The sequence below is a fragment of the Scleropages formosus genome, chromosome 24 (assembly GCF_900964775.1).
Source record: "Scleropages formosus chromosome 24, fSclFor1.1, whole genome shotgun sequence".
Classification (NCBI taxonomy): domain Eukaryota; kingdom Metazoa; phylum Chordata; class Actinopteri; order Osteoglossiformes; family Osteoglossidae; genus Scleropages; species Scleropages formosus.
This window is the reverse complement of record NC_041829.1, coordinates 9,142,345-9,165,635: the sequence shown is the minus strand read 5'-3', so window position 1 is coordinate 9,165,635 and position 23,291 is coordinate 9,142,345. Positions and strand designations below refer to the sequence as shown.

The following is a 23,291-nucleotide window of genomic DNA, read 5'->3' as shown; positions in this document are numbered from 1 at the left end:
ACAAGTTCACATTTGTAACAAGTTTGGGCCCTTAATACTTGCACTATATATGCCTGAAGCAAAAAAGAAAAACACATCCCAAAGAACACTTCAGGTCTTCAACTCAGATGGAATTTAACCTCATTCATTTGTAAAGTACCTGGAAAGTGATATTCCATCAGTGCTGCTATCCTCCTCCTGTTGATCTACATTACCAGTCACAGGTCTGAGTACGCCTGCTCCAACACACATGTCCCCTCCCACCCACAATCATCTACACTTTAAATTGTATGAATTTCTGTGGAGCAACAGGAACTGTTTTGTGAGCATATTTCAGTGAAATTGTTACTCACAGAAAACATCAACCAGAGAAGAAGAAAAAACGCTAGTTTCCAGCAAGTGTACTCAAACTGCGACTGGTAGTGTATTCCAGCACCGAAAGTGCAATATAAATGTATGATTTACATTCTGCTGGAGGTCAGTTAAAAGGAATGCATTTTGGGACTTTATCAGAAGACAGATGCACACACATCTGTAATGTGCCTTTTTGCGTAGGAGACAAGCACAAATGACAACATGCAGATGTAAAACAAAGTCAAACTCAAACGAAATGTGGCTTGGGTCAACACTGCGGACTAAATAAGCACTGGAAGAAAGAAGGAAACAACACCGGAGAAGGTCCAACACACCGGCTGGTAGCTAATGCTTTGAGTAAAAATGCAAAACACATGAGGAGTGATGCCTAATAATCTAAATATGTTAATGCGCTGTAAAACATCAGCGCTTCGCTTTTTTGTGAAAGACCAGCGGCTTACAGCTCAGGAAATTTTAGCAGTGAATATCTTTCATTGCTCGGTTAGAAGCTAGCGCGCCGCAAACTAACAAGGAGGTTCCAAAACTGGGCGAGAAAATAGAGTACTGTGCAAAAGTTTTAGGCAGTTGAAGCAGAAAAAAGCTGTAAAGTGAGAATGTTTAAAAAAATAATGCTCTTAATTAATAAACTTCCTACAAAGCTTAGCAACCATCCATCCTCAACAACCACTTGGCGTGGTGGGCTTGGCCGGGTCCCGCTCTCTGGCGGGTCTGGGGTTCAAGTCCTGCTTGGGCTGCCTTACGCTGGACTGGCATCCTGTCCTGGGTGTGTCCCCTCCCTCTCCCCCTCCAGCCTTGGCCCTGTGTTGCTAGGGTTAGGCTCTGGTTCGCCACGACCCCGCTTGGGATAAGCAGTTTCAGACAGTGTGTGTGTGTGCTTTCTTTCTTTCATGACATACAAAACCCTTACTGTAATACTATAACTTCTTGAAAAGGAATGCTTGGAAATCTAAAATATGCTCTTTCCCATTGACACTGACAATGCACAAGACATTAAATAACTATCTAAAACAAATATTTTTGTGAAACATCTAAGTACCTAAGACTTTTGCACAGTACCTTACACTGTGTAGAAAGACACAGAGATGAGTTTGAGAGAAAAAAAAAAAATAGTGTGCATGTAGCGACACCTTGCGTCCAGGCAGGGAAGCTGACTGCACTTCCTGGCTCACAAACTTTCCAAACACAAATCCTACAAATGTAACAAAGAGACCTTTTCACAAAAGGAATTCAACATGATTTCTGTGAGTACAGCCTAAACTGAAATGATAAAGCATGAATGATGCAGAAATTAATACTTGCAGTGAAAACAAAACCTTCTTAAAAATATAGACCCGACAGCTATTTAAATGTAAAACACAGCAGGAAATCTTATCATCTCATAAATCCAATTTTCCTCTCTGCAATACATGCCTCATATACACATCCACGTACATATATTAAAAAGGGAACTATAGTAAAATCTACGAGTTTTCCCTCTGGAGTGTCCATATGTACTTCACATATTGCCATCTCTCCACTGACTAGACACAAATTGAAAAGTAAAAAGTCAAGTTTGACAAAAAACTAATGACACTTGTTAGCTTAAATATAAATAAAATGGAGGTTAATCGGAGTGGGAGCAAAGCAGTGTAGACACACTCAGAGGTCACGCTGTAGCTTCGGTTACATGATTCGGGATCTCATACAGGGCTCGCGCTTCCGGGAAATGTGCGGACGCACTGCAGGGAGAACGCACGGATAAAGTTAAACGAACGGCAAAGGCATCGGGAGAGAAAGGCTGCCGTCTGTGAACAGCACACTGGCTGCAGGTTCAACGCTCGCCTCCCTCTAGGATCCCCGACTTCTCCTCATCCTCTGGCCCACTTCATCGGGTGCACAGAGCGCCACGTCTGCAGAAGGGAAACAACAGGTGGGCGTCACCAGTGAGTGCACCCTTTCGCTAGGAAAATTAATAAAAAGGAAGGAGCTTGGCCACCACAACCTGGAGTAAGTCGAATGTTTGAGTACACTTGCTGGAAACTAGTTCTATTCATAACTGACAATGTTTTAGCTCAAGTACATTTTGTTAAATACCTGGAAATAAAATAAACTAAAAATTTTAGTTTTTAAAAATCTTGTATTCCTTAGAAGAGCCACCCTTGCCTTTAATTCGGTGAACGAGCTTCTACAGGTGTCGTCGAACTTCGGACTGATACTTTACATTCCTACCGTCTCTTATACTCGCCTCTCTTCCTCCATGTTCTCCTCCTCTTCCTCTTCAAAGCTTCCATCCTCCAGCTCCAGATCCAAGTCGTTCCCGATGCCAGAGTCCCGGGGAGTCATGAACAAACTGAGGTGCAGATGTGCATGTTAGCCACCAAGAGCTGTCCCTTGCCAAGCCTGAACCCTAATTTCCTCATTGAACAGCACGCAGAATCTGGTTGAGAATCACCAGCGGTGCGGTCGTGCGGGGAAGTGTCGATTTAACCGCGTTAGTCACACACCTCTGTCGGTGAGAGACGCGACAGCTCAAAGATGCAGAAGCTGCAACACCTTCGGGCTTTTACCTGACAGAACGGCACGTGAAGAAGACGATGCGCTTCAGCCTCTTGTTGTAGAAGAAGTAGTTGAAGGACCAAAGGTTGCCTTCTTCTCCGTACGGGTCCGAGTCCAAATCTGGCTTGTAGCTGACAGGAAACCAAAAAAAAAAAAAAAAAAAAACCTCACTTAATTGCACCTTCAACCACACAGTTTCAGGCTTGAGTCTCAGGAGGAGCCCTGCCCTTTTACCTTCGAGACAGTTCCTTGACTGTACTGTGACTACAGTGCAATCGGGACAGACTGCAGCGTACCTGTAAATATCACACTCAGACAAGCAGATCTCATCATCAATGGCTTGCCACAGCTGGGGCTGAAGGCGGCTGAATTGGCCCCCCGCGGCCGACGACAAACTGCTGTTCACAGCATTCAACACCTGTGGTCACAAACAAGCGTTAATAGAAAACGTCTGACACATACTGCTGCCATTTTTAAATTTTGTTTCAACCAGCAGTTTCACCATGTTTACGTGTATTTAGCTGATGCACACAGGAAACCAACTGCAGGAAAACTTAAAATAAATAAATAAATAAATAACACAGTGACCATTAAACTAATTCCCTCCTGCAGGCAATTGTTCACAGAGCTGCTGCTGTTCACACGTCCCCTCACCCAATTGAGGCTGGGCTCTCTGCTGAAGTCGTGGCTCTTGGTGCGACTGAAGTCATAGTCAGGACGGAAGGAGGCGTTGAGGGTGGCAATCAGGTAGAAGAGCGTCTTGCGGCTGCACTTGTCCGACAAGGGTCCCTCGCCTTCATCTCCACTCTGACTACGGCTCAGCCTGTGGAGTCAAACAGCATTCCTTCCTCAGGCCGCGCAGCACTCACCACATCCATTTTTGGCAACACAGACCAACACCTTAAGTCTTCAAGTCACATTGTGGAAGGTTATCAGAGGATGACATGCTACTAAAAACTTTATATTATAAAGGCAAGTAATATAAAATAAAGCAAATGGACACAAACCAGTAAAAACTGCCAGAGTGGCATGGAGCTGCCAGCATCACTCTTTATTTTTTAGGCATTTGTATCCACTTTGTATTTTTCCACTATTTATTTCTCTATTACAGCATCTCTCTCCATTACATTGTTGCATGTATGTTGCTGCAGCCTTGTGTAGTTTCCTTCACAATCAAAGTTTTTTTTTTTTTTTTTAATCTATCCATGCATCTCAAAGACTGTTTCCACGGCAACTGTGACAACTCTATAAACGCATGCCTTCGGGTGTCAAGGGACCAAAGTACTGTTTCAGAACAGATGACCTCAGAGTCCAGGAGCAAAGAACCAGTATGACGAGAAGTATTTAAACAGGGAACGCAGTGGTTGAATGCCTGAATGTGGGGATTAAAAACGATAGCCTGACCTACTTTGGAAAACACATTTAACAAGAAAAACAAAGAAAAAAAGCAGCGTTTACAGAGTTTGGCATCAGTGTCGACGTCCTCACCTGCTGGGGCTGACCCCTGCGGTCTGGGGGGGCGAGAGGGCCTCCATCACGTGTGGAAGACCTTCCTGACAGAACTGCTTGAACATCTGCTTGTCATCCCCGGCCATTTTGCACGAGTAGCTCTCGATCCTGGAGACAAAGCAACGAAGAGGTTGCACACCTGTGCATGCGTACAACTAGGACCAGCAGGGGGCGCAGCGGCTAGAGCCACTGCAATCAAAGGGCCGGGCTTTGATTCTTCCTCCCGCTGCCGCAGTGCCCTCGATCAGGGTGCTTTTCCAGAAATGACAGAGTAAAATTTACCCAGCTGTATCAGACGGTTACTTGTTTAGGGTACAAACCTAACACTGTGCAGGTCACTTTGGAGAAAAGTGCCACATAGGAAAAAAAGCACCAGATCGTGGCAATTTATTTACAACACTATATGCTATATGTTAACTGCATAGCAACAACATCAAAATTATTATTATCATCATCATCATTATTATTATTATTAATAATAATACATAACACAAGGACAAGGAAGGAGTCACGCCGGTGTATAGGCATCTAAGAAGAGGGAAATTAAGTGCAAAGGGCATAATGTAAAGTTACCCGAAAGGTTGCATGTTATGACTTATTATAATGATATTTTATATTAACAAATATGGCTTGGAAAAAGCAACTGGATTTTTTTTTTGAAATACAAACTTACCGCCCAATAATCTGACAGTCTCCCGTTTCAATCGTCAACTGGCTGTTTATGGCCTCGAAGCTCGAGTTTTCCAGGAGTTTCATTTTTATATCGTTATTTTTTTTAGTAAAATAAACTCTGTCTGTGTGTGTAAGAAAGTGGAGGGACTCTGCTGTGCCAACCAACGGTCCTCGGCCGGAGAGTCACTCGACTACAACAACTGACAAGCAAATTCCTCCTTCCGTAGCCATTTATTCGTTTAACGTGTTTATTTGTTAGCGATGTGAATATTTATGTTTTATCAGATATTCTGTGTTTCGAGCGATAAAAACGGCTACGGCTTCGCTTCCGCGGCCTACTGCGCTCGGCGGAGCCGGCCGCTCGATTTGAAAGCTCGCCGACTTGGGGCGGCTCCTTTGCCGGTCACGGGGGTGAGCGGCACTCGCTATAATTCAACAACACCGCGCAACATCGCAGAGTCGCAGCCCGCGACAGAAATCTCGGCCGAAATTACAACAGTAGCAACAAACAGATAGCAAACAATCTAAAAAAAAATTACGGTCGCGCTATCGATCTTTGTCGAAGGCTTAAGGCACTTCTGTGTCTAATAAAAATGTCCTCCTTTTTACTGTGAAATTTCCAGTAGCGTCCATTAAACAAACTGAAATTAAATATGAAATTCGTCATCCCAGCTTTTAATCCCGGTCTGAAGTGACACCGAAGGCTGTTAAAGCCTTTCGTCGCTGGTTTGTTTTGTTTTATGTTGCTTTGTTTTGCAGATTTCGACACGTCCTGTTATGAAGCAAACGCTCCTCTGTCTCTTCACGTCCGTTTTTTCACTGAACTGCACTCCCCGGTGCGGCCGAGAGGGGGCGACTCTGGCCCTTTTCAAATATATATGTTAATTTAGTATTAACGTTTCAATAAAAAAAAAAAAACAAAAACTTTACATTTCAAAATAAAATATTGCAGACTTATTGCGTGCAAGCAGTCAGTTAATTCAATAACCGTTATATTTTTGCATTTTCCTTTCCAGAAGACAAAACACTTGAACACCAACCATCCAAACTTGTGCTTTTGTTCATGTTTTCAAGCCCAAATATCTTTTTTTTTTTTCAAAAACTAATTAAACCCTGCTTCTGAAACAGAAAGCATGATAGAGGGCAATATGCTAAAATAATTTTACGTCTTCATTTGTGATGTCTGAATATAGGAAAATTGATGGTTGTTCTTTATGATGGTTGGTATTTACAGGCCTGCTTTACTGAATTCACCTGTATTGTTTATTACACATATTTAATATTTCTTATCATATAATGTGACATTTAACCACATTATTGTTAACATGTAACTGGTTTATGGTTGGTTTTAGTTTTCATATATCTCTCCCCAATCCCTGGCCAGCTCAAAGTTCTTTCAGATACTGTAAATATATATTTTTCCAACTGGTCCCTTAAACTTATGCAGAATCCAGCTACAGTACATGAAAGAAATCCACTGCTGTCTTTTTCAAGGGGAAAAAACACAAAAAACTTAAAAGTGGCCCTAGTACACGCCAGTTCCCTCTGACAGGTGTCTCAACACTAATGTAGCTATTCCAAATCATAACATTGTTTTATTATTAATGTTCCTAGCTAACACCTTTTTATTGGTATAACTTAGTTTCACCCGCTTGCAGAAATGCAAGTCCTGCTGCAGCAGTTAAGGTCACATATCACCTGAGCCCATGGTGACCGCAGTGGCACCGCCTTGAGGGAGACACCAGAGCATTTCCCTTCACCCTGCCTTCTCTTCTCTATAAATACACGTTTATACGTGTTCTTAGGAGGGGCGCGGTGGTGCGGTGGCGCAGTGGGTTTGACCGGGTCCTGCTCTCCGGTGGGTCTGGGGTTCGAGTCCTGCTTGGGGTGCCTTGCGATGGACTGGCACCCTGTCCTGGGCGTGTCCCCTCCCCCTCCAGCCTTATGCCCAGGATGGTGTGTCGGGTTAGGCTCTGGCTCCCTGCGACCCTGCATGGGACAAGCAGTTTCAGAAAATGTGTGTGTACTTGTTCTTATTTATCTGTTTCATCAGTACATGTTCAATACTGAATGCCAGTGCAGCCCAATGGAATCTCTCTCTGGGATGAATAAAGATTCAGTCATTCATTCCATGAAATATAAATTGTAATCCACCCCGATAAAGTTTAATAAAAGAACTGGCCATTTGGAGATCAGGATGTGATGTCATTGAACAGAACTACTCTTGAAAAATCCCAAAACTAGGCACGAGGCTCATGGGACTCAAACCTACAACCTTTGCACGGGAATCCACCTCGTGACCCACGTCGGTTCTGCACGTGTGTTTTCATCAGCTGTGTCGCGCTCTTTGGACTGCGGCTCCGAGGAACTCTCCGTGGGAAGGTGCCCGGCCGATTCCTCGCGCTCCTCCACGCCGCGCGTGTCTATGGACCACAGCAGGTCCCTTTAAGGTCCCACTTCCTGGACCTTGGAGCCCTTTCACTTTGCGCTCTGAGTCACTCCTCGGCGCTGCTGCTGTTCTTCTCCGGACCGCTCCTGAGGACATGAAGAGCACTTTGAGCACCGACTCCGGTCCAAACCACTCGAGAACACTTGTGTAAAAGGTACAGAAGTGTGGCATTGATTGCCTGAGATGAGTGTCAGATGCGCTGTAGCGACTCGGAACACACTGCGATGCGCTCGAATTTACTGTATCATGTAACTTAATGGGACTGGTCTGGAACTGAGTTTGTGCAGTTCACGTTTTTTATGGCCAGTTCTTGACAGCACGCTATTCTGATTCTCTACATAATTCTATGATCACAGAAACTCGCAGTGTGTTTGCGGTAAAAGCCGTGATCTCACGCAACTTCCACTTTTGCGTTTCTAAGTTTCATTTCTCTTCATCATCATTGCAGGACTTCACTCGCAGATAAATCTAAACTGCAACCAAAGCACTGGAAAACCACGCTCCCTGGTGGGTTCTGCCGTCCCTTTAGTGTTTTCCACCCAAAATCCCGTTTTAATGCCTTTCTGCTTTGGATTCGCTGCCATAATACACACGGGACACTCTGTCAAAGGTATTGTAGCGCTGGATTGAGGGAGCCTTCCCATCATCCTTTGCCGCGTTGTTGTCTCGTTGTTTCAGTTGTTTACTCGCTATTTTAGCGTGTCGTGTTAATATTTTTAGTGTTAACTGTGTTGTGTTACTTAGATGGTGTATCCTCTGTGATTTACTTAGAATATTTGGTTGCCCACCGTCAGTACTTGTGCTGTTGCATTTCATGTAACCCCTGTGGGAAGGGGGGAATGATTTTCTAGTAAACCACTAACCTTGGTTACGTAAGTAGTTTGAAATCTAATCTAAGAGGATGTCGTAAACTTCAGTTCAATATATTTCCTGTCACAGTATGTATTAATAGGAGTCTATTCACTAGACAGGTAACAGTCGCAGCTGCTTTCCTGAAACAAGTCAATGGCGGAATCTGATGGCACACAAGACATCTTAGAAGAAGGTAAAGAAGCATAGTTATACATAGATGGGGCACCAGGTGGCATACTGGTGAGAGCTACTGTCTTGCATCCAGATTTGAGTTTGCAAGGTATCATATATTTTATTGTCTTGTGTCTGTCAGCAATTGAGATTTATTTACTAAAACATTGTTTTACTTACATGTTTTTGTTGGTGATTACATGCAAGTTTCTTTTTATTTAAAATGGCTAGTAAAGCAAGAGCATGAGCATTCTGGTGCTGTAGAAGAGTAAAAGCAAAAGAAAACAGATTTAGAAATGATAGTGAAAATAACAGTGCATCATGAAAATATGATACTTTATATTATTTGGTACAGTATGAGTATATAATGCCTTTCTGCTAAAAAAAAAAAATTGGGATTTTTTTGACAGGAATAATGTATGAAATTTGTGAAAGAAATATGACAAGGCCCATTATACAGTGTAGCATTCATACATGTGAATAGTTTGTGTAGCCTTATGGTTTATATATTTAGGTATAAGGGAATTTGCTTCGTCGGAACAGAACCCTGTCATAAGTCATGGATCACCTGTAATTGTTCTTTGTGTTGTGAATGATGAAGGACCAGTTGCACTGTGCAGCACACAGCACAATTAGTTATGTTGAAAGATCACATTACAGTATCTTTCCCATATATATGCCCCAGTTTTACTGGAGTAATTGTGTAAAACACACAAATAAGGACCTCATTTTTTGTCCTTTTCTACCATGCTGACAGCAGAGAAATTGGCTCAGTCTTTGAGTGAGGCCCTCAGCTATGGGAACCAAGAAAAATCACGGGAGCTCGCAGAGCAGCTGGCCGCCCTGTCAGTGCCGGTGTGTGTGCGGGTTCAAACCGAAGCCTTCCCTCGGGACCAAATACGGTGCGTGGACACGTGTGTGCATTGGGCTCATTGTCAAACTAAAGCCTGAGAAATGGCATGACTCGCTGTGATTGTGGTGCAGGTTGAAGGTCGGAGTAGGAGATGCCCTGCAGGACTCTGCTGTTCCCGTCACCATGATGGTGACAGCAGACATGACTATCTCAGAGCTCAAAGACAAGGTAGAGGCTACACATCTTTACCTTGTTTCCACATTTATGTTTTGATCCATTTTCAACAACTGCTGTTCTCCACTACAAACTACCCTAGGATTTTGTTTGTTTTTTTTTTTGTTAATTTTCTGCAAATGGGTGGGATGCCCTGGGGAATTTCTTCCTCAAGCAAATATTTGTCAGTGTTTGTGACAATCCACTTGTTTGCTCCTTCCCTGCTGACAGTGCAGATATTGTGTTAGATCTCCTTAGAGGTGTGTACCAAAGTGCGGCTCTGTGTGCGTTCCCGTGTGTATGCAGGTGAGCGAGGACTTTGGGTTCCACCCTACGCTGCAGACCTGGGTGCTCGGGAAGCGCCTGGCTCGAGACCACGAGTCGCTCTACAGTCATGGGGTGCGCAAGGACGGAGATCTCGCTTACCTGTACATCAGGTCAGCTAACAAGGCTCAGCTCAGCCGAGAGCAGCAGAAACAGGAAGAAGAAAAGCGTCGTCTAGATGGTAAGAATCCCTCTCCAGCCTCTGCTTTGCCGCCTCTGACCACGCTAGACCCAGTGTCATGTCTTAAATTAAGAAACATTAGAATAACGATTTCAAAATATCCACGCAGATAAACACTGGCTCCAAGTCTCAGCTCTTATTCAGTGGCAGTTTACCAATTCATCCCATAAACACCTGCAAAGTTCCTTATCTTGTTCTCGATCAGCAGCGTTCAGGGGCACCGAACACAAGCCGTAAACATTGTGGAAGTGAGTTGAATTAAGGCGGTTCCCCATGCCACTTATTTTTGTTCTCTTTCTTGGCCTGTACTGGCTTGGCTGGTAAACGCAAGACACGATTGCTCCTTTACAAATAGCTCTTTTAGACAATAGGTGTGAACAAAAGACAGAAAATACATAGGTAGATTGTCAAATGTTCATTTCATTCAAAATTCATAACTCGACTTTTGGTAACGCGAGGAGCCAGCGTAATCAAGCGGTAACATTAATATTGAGATCTCCTGTTGGCGCTGCTGATCTGCAGAAGTGATGCGATGTGGTGATGTTGGTGAACAACATCTGGGTGTTTTTTCTCCTTTATTGAAGGCATCATCAGCGCCATGGAGATGTCAAGGCTGGAGGCCGGAGAGGACGAGGATGTGGATGTGAGAAAGCGGCCCGATGCCTTGCCGAAAGCTGCTGAGGATCGCCCCCCAAGAGGGCACCCCAGGCCTCACCCTCCGCCTTTGCCTCCAAAACCGGAGGTGGAGAATGCTTTTTCCCCACAATGCTGAATCTCAGCATTTTTGGGCTTTCGTGTTTTTACAGCACGATTACGTCATGGTTAACGACGCACTTTGCCGATGCAGCTTCTAACCACATCATACTAATGAAGTAATGAATCAAGATGACCTGGTTAACATGTCAAACGGTGCTGTTCCGATTGGTGGGAAACACCGTGTGTGTCTGCGCAGGTGGGCTGGCCGTGTCCCCGGTGCACGTATGTAAACAAACCGACTCGGCCGGGATGCGAAATATGCGGGGAGGAGAGGCCGGCGGATTACCGGGTACCCGAGGACTACAAAGCGGATGCCGAGGAGGTCCGCAGGCTGCAGCAGGAAGAGGTGGCCTGTCTCCAGTACCATCAGGTAGCACCACAGGCTTTGTCTCCCGGTTCCCTGCGTTTACGGTGTGCCTTCTTCCAGAGCACTGACATGGGCGGAACTACCCGGGCTCCTCCTCGTCGCAAACAGCCGAGTTTAAAATTTTTAGAGATACGGTGCATTTTCTGGCTTGCTTATTAATTTCATTTTACTTCTTGATCCATTTTCAGAAATTTGTCTGTACTACAGCCAATGTGACCTGTAGTTACCCTCCGAGCCTTCAGAATAGGCAGTGTCTGCTCTACCTTAAGGCAACTCCCTTCCACTGTGTTTACAACTCACGTCTGGTGTTTCTGAGCATTGATTAATAAGATGATGAATGTTTTCACGTGTTTATGGGATCAGTCGGTCAACAATCGACACTGATGGGCGCTTGTGGTAGCAACAGTATTTTAAATTTATCGTCGCGATATTGGGGGTTTTTACAGAACTTCTCCAATGAACGAACTGAATGGGGTTTGTTTTACTGTAACTTGGTGGTAAATGTGTCTTTGGGACAAAAAGTAAGTTACAAACAGACTTCCAGTCCTCATTGTTTGTAAGGTGTGGAGTCTGCTGTTGCTGAATTATCGCCTGGTACAGCTGTCTGTGTTTGCTGAAGATACCTCTCTGAGGTCCAGCAGCAGAGCCCCCGGCCGCTATCTGAACGGGCAACAGTCAGTCTGAGCTTCACCTTTACACCACTCAATATCGGGACTCCTGCTTTAACCACCTGCACAAAAAAACCGTGAAAACATGGTATTGCCTCAAAAGAGGCATGAAAATGACTTGCAGCAGAAAACGGGACGTTTTCTCCCGTGCTGCCTCATGTTCGGTCACTGCGATGCGGCATTCCGGAGGGATGCATTCAGAATCGGAATGCATTTTATTGGCCAGGTGTGCTGACGCACGCAAGGAATTTGCTGCGGTTCTAGGTGCCTCCAGTATTTACAGACAAACATTTTGTTTGATGTTCTGCCTAAAGGCCCTGGAAGATGAGAGGCAGAAAAATTTCCGCAACCTCATAGAAACGGACGAACACAACCTGGTTCCCAACCAAGAGGAGATGGAATGCCCGGTGTGCTACTCTTCTGTTCCTCCAGGAGATGGCGTGACGCTTCGGGAGTGCCTGCACAATTTCTGCAAGTACGCCGGCTCCTGTACCGCCATCGGAGAATCCATCTCAACATGCCTGTGGGGGGGGGGGGGGGGGGGAAGAGACCCAGCTTTGGCTTTTTTTGTTTGTTTGTTGCAGAGACTGCCTGAAGGGAACGATCAGCAACAGCCTGGATGCGGAGGTGGCCTGTCCCTACATGGACAACAACTACGCCTGTGACTGCAAGTTGCAGGACAGAGAAATAAAAGCTGTACGGCCTCCTCCCGTATCTCGCCGGTCGCTGGACGTCTTCCGGAAATATCTGTACATTTCCCCATATGGTATCTGCGGTTACGATGAGATCAAGCTTTTCGGCAGCACCGAAGTTTGATGGTTTTTTTTCGTCACGATTTTTAGCAAAAGGTGCACGTTATTTTACATGTTATACGCATCATGTTCCCATATTTTCAGCAAATTGCAGTTAACATAAGATTTTAGTTGGGCAAAAAAATATATACTGTATACGCACATGTCTGACTGCTCTACATCTACTAAGCGTTTTCCTTGCTTGGGATGGATAACCCTTCAGGTCTTCATTTTTAATACCTAACAAGTTTCTAGTAGCTGAGTAACTGCGTATGCGAAAACTACTCATCAGCAGCAGAACAGGCAGGTTAATTTGCATCACAAAATACATAGAAATGCATTTTGTTAACTAAAATGTGGGGGGGAAAAGCGTGAACCCTAGTGAGGGTTGCCGCACTCTTGTTCGCTGCAGCTCCTCTCCCCGGAGGAGTACACCAAGTTCCTGGAGCTCAGGCTGAGCATCGCCGAGACACGGAGCGAGAACAGCTACCACTGTAAGACCCCCGACTGCGCCGGCTGGTGCATTTTCGAGGACGAGGTCAATGAGTTCGAGTGCCAGCTGTGCAAGGAGAAAAACTGCCTGCTCTGCAAGGTGAGCGCCGCCGGTCTAAGCCCTTCGACGCTTTAGCCGACAGTTCCACCCTGAGGCGCTTCGGTAGCTTGTGGATTTGCCCAGTTGGAGAAGGTGCCGTGTTTTGCGGCAGTAATTCTGTTGGCCCTTTGGACTCTGCAAAGTTTTCCAATCAGTCAAACGTGATGATTGTACCTGGAGATCACGTAACATCGCCGATTTCGGGTCGTTTGCTGAGATCTGCATTTGATTTTTCAGCTGAAAAATCTCATATTGGGGGTCAGTTCCCTCACCGTTGTTCCACCTGGTGGCCCCGTGGTAGGTGCTCTTTGTGTATCAAATGGAGAGAATGCTGGGGGGAACTTAAGCTTCTGCCTGGTTCTCCTAGGCCATCCACAAGAACATGAACTGCAAAGAGTACCAGGACGACCTCCGCATCCGAGCTGAAAACGACGTGGCTGCCAAACAGACGACAGAGATGCTCAATGTAAGAATGAAGGCTCAAGACGAATTGCACTGTTTATATCACAAGGTTTATCGGCATCGTGTAAATTTGTATATAACTGACACGTGGACTCAACACATTTGCTGATTATACCCTGATGTGGCAGATTTTTAAATAGCACTGAACCTCTCAGCATTAATTCTAACTTAGCCAGCCAGAAGCACCAGGTGTTGGGACTGTCCCTCCTTCAGATGCCAGCAAACTCAGTGTCGTTGATGTTAACGTTAACAGACAATGCTGCAAACGGGCGAGGCCATGCATTGCCCCAAATGCAAAATCATAGTGCAGAAGAAGGACGGCTGCGACTGGATGTGCTGCGTGATGTGCAAGACGGAGATCTGCTGGGTGACCCGGCAGGCGCGCTGGGGGCCGAAGGCAAGATGCAGCGCCTTTTCTTTTTTGTCCACCCCTCTCCTCTTCTGATGATGATGATATCTGGGTTTAAATGCTATAATGGAACACTGATGTTGATATTAATACACTGACGTTACGGTAGTATGCCATTCGATCACCAGTCAACACTGACTATTGCATTTAACAACGGGCTCCCATAATGAGTTCCTGAAATTCTAAGATTAATCCTTACAAAAAAGCTGTTGAGTATATGAAATACATGAACGGTAAATCAAATCAGTCATTCAAAATGAAATTCCCTTTCAGGTGAATTCAGTGAGTTGGTAAGGTTGTCCACTTGCAGTTTTTAGCACTTTTTAAAACTTTTTTAAAGGGGCTGCTTGTCTTGTGCAAGGGGATGTTGCGCGTGTATTTTAGTATTTATCCAAAAAAACGCTCCATGTGTTGCTCAGTATGTTGCTAAAGGCAGGGCTAATGTGTGACTCACCTGTCTCAGCTGCAGCTGATGACGACTCAAATTCCATTCTCTGCAACTATTAAAATACTTCAGCAGCACCGAAAGATGAGGTTTCACCCAACGATGTTTGATTCTCTTGTCATGTCTTCCTCCTCCAGGGTACCGGGGACACATCCGGAGGCTGCAAGTGCAGAGTCAATGGCATCGTGTGCCATCCTAACTGCCAGAACTGCCATTGAGCTCATCGTGTGTTGTGCTCCGTGGTCGGGCGACTTCCTGTATTGGACTGCGACCGAGGGCTCCGTCTTCCTGCACGTTTCGCACTGCAGCGGAGAAGCATTTTGGGTGTCACGCGGTGTCTACCTATGAAGGAACATCTTTTCTGCCCTCATCTGCACATAGCTGAGATCTTCCCTTTCACTCTGTGGAGGATGGACACTACACCTTAAATCTCTGCACTTTCTTTAATGTGCTGTGAGTGTTAAAATTCACTCAAAGCCTTTTTTTTCTTCAGCATTTGTTGAGTGAAAGTTTCACTCCTATTAAACTACAGAGCATGACACACAAAAAAAACTCCACATTTTGAATATACGCAGTTGCAGTTAAAAGCACAAAAACACAGGAGCAGATGCATCCGCGTTCATGGAGAGACTATTCCAAAACAGCAATTGAAAATGTAGCAGTAAAATTACAAACAGTATGTCAGCATCTTATACATCATGGGCACCATGTCAATTCTGGACTGCACTAGTTTCCACAGAGGAGGCTTCCATCTACTTAATCTCAAATGCACCAGTAAAATATCATGTAGTAATGAGTGAAAATAACTATGCTTTAGATAAAAGCAGTGGGTGACCAATGTGATGTATGAATGTTAAGATGTTCTAATTGAAAATAATTAAATAGTCTCCGCGGTGCTTGACTCAAGGCTGCAGCTGTTTGTGTGGATTTTGTTTTTGTACCACTGTTATAGGTTCTGATCACAGTGACAATAAAAGCTAGTACATAATCTTAAAATGTTTGAATTATAGTGTTGTGAATCATAATCCAAAAGCAGTTTTGAAATGACACATTACTGCTCTATGTTTTCTACCTGTAAGGATGGGGTAGTTTTGTTAGAACTTGAACCCTAAAGCTCGGAGCAGCTTACACGAAATATCATTCTTGTATTGGGTATTCCGGTAGGATTGTCCCAATATGCAGTTTCAACTTAAAGCTCAGTAAGGCCCTTCAATAATGAAGTTCCACCTGTCAGAAAGTGGAGTTACGAAGGGGGGGGGGGGGGGACATAGTGCCTACGTTCAGTTCATACTCCAGATGCAAAGAACATAGATTTAGTTTTTGTTCAGTGTTTATTTGCGGTGATCTTCACATTCACGGCATTTTCATGAGGAGGGGGGGGGGATGAGATTGACATCCACAGATCTGTGGAGTTACCCTTCCATCATCCGTCTGTCTCCATGCACAGTGGAACAGCAGGCAATGCAGCTAGGGGTTCTTTAAATTACCTGAGTTCGGAGAACATCGTTCTCAACGGGCCGCATTGGTGAGATGGCTCAATGTCACTGTACAGTGAAACCACTAGACTGCCAAATGGCATATTTGCATCATTGCAAGTTTTACAAATGTCAGTATAAAATATGATGAAATCCAGATTGGTCAAAGATCCATTACCATCCTGTTTCACCATTTATCCAATGAGGATCTTAATGCTGTTTTCTCACTCTGTATATGTATAGAATACACAAATTTCTGAAAACATTTTTTTTTTTTTCAGTTTTACAATGAGACAGCTGCTTAAAGTGACACACACTTAAGACTTTTCACTGTTAATCTTAAAACTATAGACATCAAATAGCAAAGTCCATGGAACACAACTCTGGCCAGACCAGTTTTCCCCATGCCACAAGTGGCCTGAAATGCAGATTCCTTACAGTTCTAAAAGATGAGGAAATAAAGATGACATCCCTGTTGTGCAACATGACAGAAAAGCACCTCTGTGCCCATTTCCACACTACAGCGCTGCCAGAATGAGCAGGGACTCGCTGTAAGGAAGGCCCCCCCGTCCCTCCCATTTGCGCCTTCAGACCAAAACAGGCTGGTCTGACATCAGGCACGATGGAAAAAGATGTCACCTTTTCTTTCCAGATGTACCTTTTGACCACCGTTAGCCTCAGACACATGGCAGAAGTTCGGCGTGTGCGCAAACATACAAGCCAGGGATTCAAAGTGACTTCAAAATACAAATAAATTCCTATTTGCTAAATATACACAGGTGGGGCTTATATGAGCTCGGCGCTTTTGGTCTCATTCACTTCCAGAAGTGGAACGATTAAGGACTGCCTCACCATCAATAGGCTCTGATGCAGATAAAGTGAGAAGGTAAACTACCATGTTTACAAGGGTAAACTTCTCCCAATACAATCACCAAGCCTCTTCCAGTCCCACTAAAGCCACTTGCTGCATAGTTTAATCTCTGTTAGCCATACAGTAATTAGTGTATTTACACGTACAGACAGAAAAGGGGTCCACAGAAGTATTCCTGTTCTCCAAGTCAATGGAAACTTGTTGTTCCTTACGGAGTCGTCTACTCCCCATGCCCGCGGTCCAGGGTCAGGGGAAGAGCTGTAGGTCCAGTTTGGGTGCCCACTCCAGGGCTGTGTTGACCACAGCCAGTGCCGCTGCCCCCAGAGCTACAGTGAGGCCCATGACGGCAAGCCGGACGAAGCGCCGCGCCCGTGGCCTCACCACTGCCACCACTCCCGCTGCCACCTTTGGCACTGCCCCCGGCTCCCGCCCTGCCACGACCTGCTCCTTCCTCCGCCGCCTCAATACCGTGTCAGGCCGCTGCTGCGTCGAAGCCAACTCAAAGTCCTTGAAGGTGGAGGCTGCTGTCCTGCAGGGGGAGCACCGGTTAAAGCCTGATAAACTTCAGCCATGTTTGTGTGTGTCACCAGATGACAGGGGTCAGGATTTGTAACCAGTCCATTTCCTAAACCACTACACCGTCTGGGCTCCTGAGCAGGTCCATGTATGTTCATGCCACAAAACCAGGACAGTTTTCATGACAGAACCCTATGTGCCATACACACGCGGAGTGTGTCTAGGGCCTTTGACCTCCTAGTCCTGCAGAGCCAGACATTTTTTAGGTTTTCAGTTCTCGTGTAGACACTTAAGAACTTGACTGAACAAGTAACCTTCTTAAATTAACTAAATAAGGGATCAGTTGAGAACAAAGCGGTCCAGAAGCCATCATATGTTGAAAGAGAGCTGTAGGCCTTATATCAGTTGGAGCACAGACCTGCAACATGCACATGTATGTCTGTGTGCATGTGTGCATGTGTGCGTGCGTGCGTGTCCCCACTCGCCTCTCTTCCTGCTGCGCCGCCGCTTCCCTGGCCAGCTCGGATGGGGGGAACTGGACAAAGAGGTCGCCGGCACGACTGATGAGGAGCTCGTAGGGCAGATCCTGGGGTATCTGAGAAAGCAGGTGGTGGACGGAGGCCATGTCACACTCACACTCCAGCACCTCTTCCTCACGGTACAGCACAATCTGGGGGGATGGGGTTCACACATTAAACAAACATACTCTTGACTGAACTCAACTAAAGAGCTCAAACCTACAAACTTGTGACAACTCCATAAAGCTGATAAGAATTTGCATCTCCGAGACATTTTAAGGTACCAGGATGAGTCACCTGTCATCACCTTACATTTCCACCACAGCAGTGTTCACATCTGTCACCACAGACCTGAATTTTCAAAGTATATGTTAAATACCAGTTAATAATGCTTATTGTGACATCTGTTAGGGTACATTTCATCCCAGTTTCCTCACTACTTTCCATGTGGTACAGAAGACTGAAGTTGCACAAGCCACTGAAACTTTGCAAAGCTATTTTTAAAAACACAACGCAGATTATTTAATTGAAAAAAGAAAAAAAAAAAAAAATGACCAAAGACTCACCACGGCTGCAAAGTAAATGGGCATGAGCGGGTGGCAGGCCAGGAAAAAGTCGTACAACCGCACCACGTGGCGAAAGTCAGACAGCACATGGCCGAACCAGGTGATGAGCCAACTGAGGGCAAATATGGTGCCCACCTCAGCTCTGCGGACAGGAAGCAGTCAAAGGAAGTAAAAGCGTCTTGCCATGCCAGGCCACTGTTTCCTAATAAAACTCCCAATGCGGTGAAAAGCCCGTACCGGTATTTAATTTATTAGCTACTTTTTTGTACTGTAACTCCTTACTTCAATTTGTATCACAGCACAGCAAGGATTGGCCGGTTGTCGGTTCAGTGCTTACTGCTGCATGAAGTCGTGCACCTCAGGGTTGACGCGATCAATGATGGGCATCAGGTAATTGAGAATGTGTTTGGTGTTGTCCATGGTGGGGTCCATGAAGTCCCTGTCAAAACAGCAGGAGACATTCAGGTGACAGACAGAAAAGCTGGTGCAGTGGGGAGAAAAAAAAAAAAAAAAAAAGGTCTGTCTGCCACATCCATATCCTAAGGTACTGCTATAGATATGGATCATTTTCATAAATTAGCGAGCAGCTGACCTTCATCTGATTCCTTTTTCCCCTCAGACCCCAAAGCACACTTCTGGATTGTACGGACATCGCGTACTCAGCTAGGGGAGTCTGCCGTGGGGCATCCTACCGGAGGTGGTGTGTAGAGAGCTTCTCCACGAGGATGGTAGCCAGGCGTTCCCCAACGACAAGCAGGAAGGTGACGACAATGTCGTGGTAGCCCTGGTAGTAGTGCAGCTGGGGGTTGCGCTGCAGGACGTGCAGGATGATATCGATGAGCTCTTCCTGCAGACCCTCTCGCTGCTCATCGGGCATGCCTACGCGGTTGGGGTGGCAGAGGCACGCAGCTTTAATCACAGCAGCTGACACGGCGCGTTTTAAACAAAGGTGGCTGATAAGACCTATCTGTTAAAGTCCTCCGCAGAGATTGGGGAGATGCCCACATAAAGTGCATACGATGTTTATTCAGCACTCTGCGTCACTGTGTGAGAAGAGCACTCTATAAAAATAAAATAAGTTGAATATAATACTTCATATGATACAACGCACCTACATTACACATCTGTTGAAAGAAATCTGGCCAAAAACAAGTAATACATCATGTTATAATAACCGTTTGCCCACTTTCAGAAGAGCGCTTATGAAACTCAGCTCCATGTGTCAGCAGTTCAATTCCCAAAACAACACTGGCGTTCAGTTCTCATCCAAGAACACTTCAGGGAGCCCCTTCAGGCCTCTTCACCACTAAATGATCAGTAACTGTCACAGGACCTAGAGCCCAGTAACCCAGATACTACGGTGCCATAAAGTTAAACACGTGAGGGCCGCTGAATTCTTGCCATCTTTCATCTGAAGACAAAGCGGCACAAGAAAATTCAGTCCAACACAACGCCTGTGTGTGCGTGCGTCAAGAACACAGCGTCTTTCTGTTGGTGGACAGAAAGCGGCCTGTGTAAGTGCTTTTGCATTGACCACATTTTTACAGTTGGACATTTCAAAGAAAGGTTCACTTTTTATTACAGATCCATCTTCTGATACTGTAGAAACAAAGTTTCACCGCAAACAAGGCAGTGGGTGTCACGATCAACACACAAACACACTCACTCACCAGGAGGGAACCTCCTCAGAGAGCGCCGAACATCCAGCAGCACTTGATTGTAGTCCTTGTTGTTCACACGAAGCTCTTCCCCTGAGAGGAAAAAGCCGGAAGCCAGTCAGACCCCTTCCTCTAGTCCACTCAGGGATGGACGGTGAACACAAAAATGATTTAAAAAAAAACAGAGGCCAAAAAAGTTGACGTTTTCTTCCATCTGAAAAGATCATTCAGTTCAAGGTGTCACATGTGACATTTTCATTAGTGTATCGTATCTCAGAAAGCCCCCCCCCCCCACCTGGTTTTTCAGGCAGGTTGTCCATTTGCACGTTGAGCAGCTTTGGCCACACTTTGCGGCGGATCTCATCGCTGAGCAGACCGCCTTCGCTGATGGCCATCCTCCGCAAGGTCGCCACGTCCACGGGGGTGACGCTTAAGGCCTGGGAAATCTCGGCCATCTTCCTCCGCCTCTTCGAGTCCCAGTCTGCAGTCACGACCGCCCAGATCGATCCAGAAAGAGACACTATTAGCCCCATTACTGCAGCTCCTTTTATCCGAAGACACTTACAGTGCTTTGTGTTGTATTCTGCATTTCATACAGGTTAATCTTTACTGAAGGAAAAAAAAAAATTGACAAATCTACAGGTCAGAAGGCCACATTCCAGCCTTAGGATCTCCCTATATGGACCCAGCAACCCTCTGATCACAAGACCATGATGTTAACTTAATCACTATCCCCCCAGCCTCTCCATTGGAAAAAAAGTTCAATAAACACTCTGAACAGCCAAGCGGCCTGAATCGTGAGTGTGCGTTTAAATCAGTGACCCAGTTTATAAGAGAGAGAAGGATAGGGAGAGAGAAGCACACCCCTTTCCCCTTTTCCCCTGATTCACAAAGGAACCAGAGTGCTGAACCAACTCCCTTACGAAACCTAAAGGAAGAACACTGATGGCCTGAGGATCCACGAGCGTAAAGGACCCCAAGTCCTGCAGGGGGGTCAAAGCAGGTACAGATAGTCCCAGATATATGGTGTCCTGCTGTACAGAATTTTAAAGAAACACAGCTCTTGATTTGACATCTTCCTATGAAAACCTTTATCCAGATACAGCGCTGAACTTGCAGAGATGGATCTGAACTCAAAATCTAAAACTTAAAAGAGTTCTTTGTATTCTTATTTAAAAATGCTTTTAAAATATCTAAAAAGTGTTTTAAAAGGAGAAAACACTGCACTAGTATGCAAACTAGCAGATGTGATCCCGACCCACTAAGTGAGAGCGCAGAACACCTTTAAAGTGACAGTACACAATTAATATAAATATATAAAATGACACAAAAAAAAAAGAACCTTTAAAAAAAAATGCAATAATCACAGCCTAAAAATAGGAAAATTTGATTGCAGTGGTGGGGGGGTTGAACATACATTTTTTTTACAGTAAAGTACTTTATCCTGGAAGTGAAAACGTTATGATCACTGTCACTGGGGGGGATGAAGAGCACCGAGGATGATGAGGATTGAAGATGTCCTTAGTGTATGAGTCTCTGTGAGCTTTAAAAATCATGTCTCTGTTTTCTGGACGGGCAAATAAGAGTTTCTGTGCCGTGTCCTTTATTTATCATCATCATCATCAGCATCATGGCGCTTTCAACAACAGAAGTGTCAACCAATACTAGTGATTAATAATAATGATGGTAATTGATGAAATGGAGATCAAAAATGACACGAGTCACTGAACTCAAGATCGGTAACAAAAAGACATTTCTGTTTACACGCGCACAACAACAAAAACACTCAGTACGTGAATCAGTGACGATATGTGCTCGAGCTAAGCACATTACTAAATTAGCGCTCGTCAGTGCTGCATTGTGCAGATTCTCCTCTTTTACTGGTGTTTTACTGACACTTCTTCCGAGAGCAGCAGGAATGGTTGGAGACGACAAGTCACCTCACTACTAGTTTATTTTCCCCAAAACGGGGACAGTTCAATCCTACCAGCACGTCTGGCCAGAAACGGGTGTCAAAGGCGGTGCGCGAGTCTCGGCGGCGATCGATAAAGAGAGAAGCAGGTAAAGCGCTAAAGTGAAGGATAAGAGAGTTCGTGTCACCGTGGTGTCTCCCGCTGCCGCCGTCCAGCGGGCTCGCGCCGCTCTCGCTCCGCGACTTCCTCATGTCCATGTCTCCCTCCGTCTCATTTCACACGACACGAAGGCTTCTCCTCCTCTTCCTCAGACATTAGACACGACTTAATAATGTGACAGTTTAATGAGCACTGGCGGGTCTCGAGAAGTCGAACGAGACCCCGCGGCTGGACGCGTCCTTTGCCGGGCCGGTGGGCTGCACGGGCGGCCGCATCCTACCTCCCTGCTGGTCACGTCACCCACAGCTGGGTGTAGCCCTTTGTACCGCTCCTTACAAGCGCATGGTCACCATAGTAAAAGGTAACACGATACCTTATCTGAATGGCGACACGCGGACAATAAAGTCAGAACACGGATTAACACCCTGCGTGTAAACGAACCGTTTGGCGCTGAGACAATATCGAACCAATCTAGCTCAATGACGTGAGAAAACGCGGCGCAGAGACCATCGGGAACTGTAGTTCCTGATCAACTCCATGCAAATGAAGATTGCGTGTAGAATAAAACGCAAAGGCTTTTGGGATTAGAAGTTTTTTAGAGCAACTGAACCTATCCAGGTTACAAGCCAAACTGTGGCGCAAAGGCGAACGGGATCTGTAGTTCTCAATCTCAACCCAATACATCTGGGATACATGGTAAACGTCGGGGCAAAGGCGGTTGGGATCTGGAGTTCTCAGTAACGCGTAATCCATGTAGTTTGCTTCGATCTGACGTAATTGCATTGCAATTATTTATATCAGAAAGTCCGATGACTCATACCCTCAAAACGCAGTCAGCCTGCTTTTATGCCTGTAAATTTACGTGAGATAAAACTAATTTTAAACGTGAATGACTAAGAGGCACAGGCAATTTTAATTTACTTAGGATCTATTTTATTAGATTTCCTGGAAAACTCATTTTCAGGTTTTACAGTTTTATTTTAATGTGGTGAAAGTTTACATTCCAGCATAC

General features: G+C 45.2%; 3 protein-coding genes across 4 annotated transcripts; 1 reads left to right on the top strand and 2 right to left on the bottom strand.

The window, feature by feature from the left end:
- Window positions 1-1,344: 1,344 nt before the first annotated feature.
- maf1a (MAF1 homolog, negative regulator of RNA polymerase III a) lies at window positions 1,345-5,961 on the bottom strand. Of its 2 annotated transcripts, none has more exons than XM_018755766.2 (7): window positions 5,072-5,961; window positions 4,378-4,506; window positions 3,544-3,712; window positions 3,186-3,307; window positions 2,901-3,020; window positions 2,563-2,683; window positions 1,345-2,243 (listed from the first exon to the last, which is right to left on the bottom strand). In XM_018755766.2, the coding sequence occupies exons 1-6, from the start codon at window positions 5,152-5,154 to the stop codon at window positions 2,569-2,571; spliced, it is 738 nt and encodes a 245-aa protein (XP_018611282.1). In that variant the 5' UTR covers window positions 5,155-5,961; the 3' UTR covers window positions 1,345-2,243; window positions 2,563-2,568. The 2 variants fall into 2 exon arrangements, with proteins under 2 accessions (XP_018611282.1, XP_018611281.1); XM_018755765.2 differs by having other exon boundaries at window positions 2,579-2,683; window positions 5,072-5,960.
- A 1,439-nt stretch (window positions 5,962-7,400) lies between these two features.
- On the top strand, window positions 7,401-15,383 carry rbck1 (RanBP-type and C3HC4-type zinc finger containing 1). Its single transcript, XM_018755666.1, has 14 exons — window positions 7,401-7,673; window positions 7,968-8,026; window positions 8,487-8,564; window positions 9,300-9,444; window positions 9,527-9,623; window positions 9,915-10,113; window positions 10,698-10,855; window positions 11,066-11,239; window positions 12,219-12,379; window positions 12,489-12,600; window positions 13,108-13,287; window positions 13,655-13,753; window positions 14,003-14,146; window positions 14,741-15,383. The coding sequence occupies exons 3-14, from the start codon at window positions 8,525-8,527 to the stop codon at window positions 14,819-14,821; spliced, it is 1,590 nt and encodes a 529-aa protein (XP_018611182.1). The 5' UTR covers window positions 7,401-7,673; window positions 7,968-8,026; window positions 8,487-8,524; the 3' UTR covers window positions 14,822-15,383.
- A 537-nt stretch (window positions 15,384-15,920) lies between these two features.
- tbc1d20 (TBC1 domain family, member 20) lies at window positions 15,921-22,796 on the bottom strand. The gene is made up of 8 exons (XM_018755644.2): window positions 22,308-22,796; window positions 20,503-20,688; window positions 20,220-20,300; window positions 19,242-19,428; window positions 18,887-18,988; window positions 18,550-18,691; window positions 17,951-18,135; window positions 15,921-17,478 (listed from the first exon to the last, which is right to left on the bottom strand). Exons 1-8 carry the CDS (start codon window positions 22,375-22,377, stop codon window positions 17,196-17,198), a joined length of 1,236 nt encoding a protein of 411 aa, XP_018611160.1. The 5' UTR covers window positions 22,378-22,796; the 3' UTR covers window positions 15,921-17,195.
- Between the last annotated feature and the right edge of the window lie 495 nt (window positions 22,797-23,291).

What these genes read in the sequence shown, in the direction of transcription:
- maf1a (XM_018755765.2), bottom strand. Translation starts at nt 5,154, where the DNA reads ATGAAACTCCTGGAAAACTCGAGCTTCGAGGCCATAAACAGCCAGTTG. An exon ending in GACTGTCAGATTATTGGGCG is followed by an intron (nt 4,507 to 5,071) that starts GTAAGTTTGTAT and finishes CTTTGTCTCCAG; the next exon opens with GATCGAGAGCTACTCGTGCA. An exon ending in GAGAACATGGAGGAAGAGAG is followed by an intron (nt 2,244 to 2,578) that starts GCGAGTATAAGA and finishes TCCCTTCTGCAG; the next exon opens with ACGTGGCGCTCTGTGCACCC.
- tbc1d20 (XM_018755644.2), bottom strand. Translation starts at nt 22,377, where the DNA reads ATGGACATGAGGAAGTCGCGGAGCGAGAGCGGCGCGAGCCCGCTGGAC. An exon ending in TCTGAGGAGGTTCCCTCCTG is followed by an intron (nt 19,429 to 20,219) that starts GTGAGTGAGTGT and finishes CCAACCGCGTAG; the next exon opens with GCATGCCCGATGAGCAGCGA. An exon ending in GCGGCGCAGCAGGAAGAGAG is followed by an intron (nt 17,479 to 17,950) that starts GCGAGTGGGGAC and finishes CTCCCCCTGCAG; the next exon opens with GACAGCAGCCTCCACCTTCA.
- rbck1 (XM_018755666.1), top strand. Translation starts at nt 8,525, where the DNA reads ATGGCGGAATCTGATGGCACACAAGACATCTTAGAAGAAG. An exon ending in TTCCCTCGGGACCAAATACG is followed by an intron (nt 9,445 to 9,526) that starts GTGCGTGGACAC and finishes ATTGTGGTGCAG; the next exon opens with GTTGAAGGTCGGAGTAGGAG. An exon ending in TGCCTGCACAATTTCTGCAA is followed by an intron (nt 12,380 to 12,488) that starts GTACGCCGGCTC and finishes TGTTTGTTGCAG; the next exon opens with AGACTGCCTGAAGGGAACGA.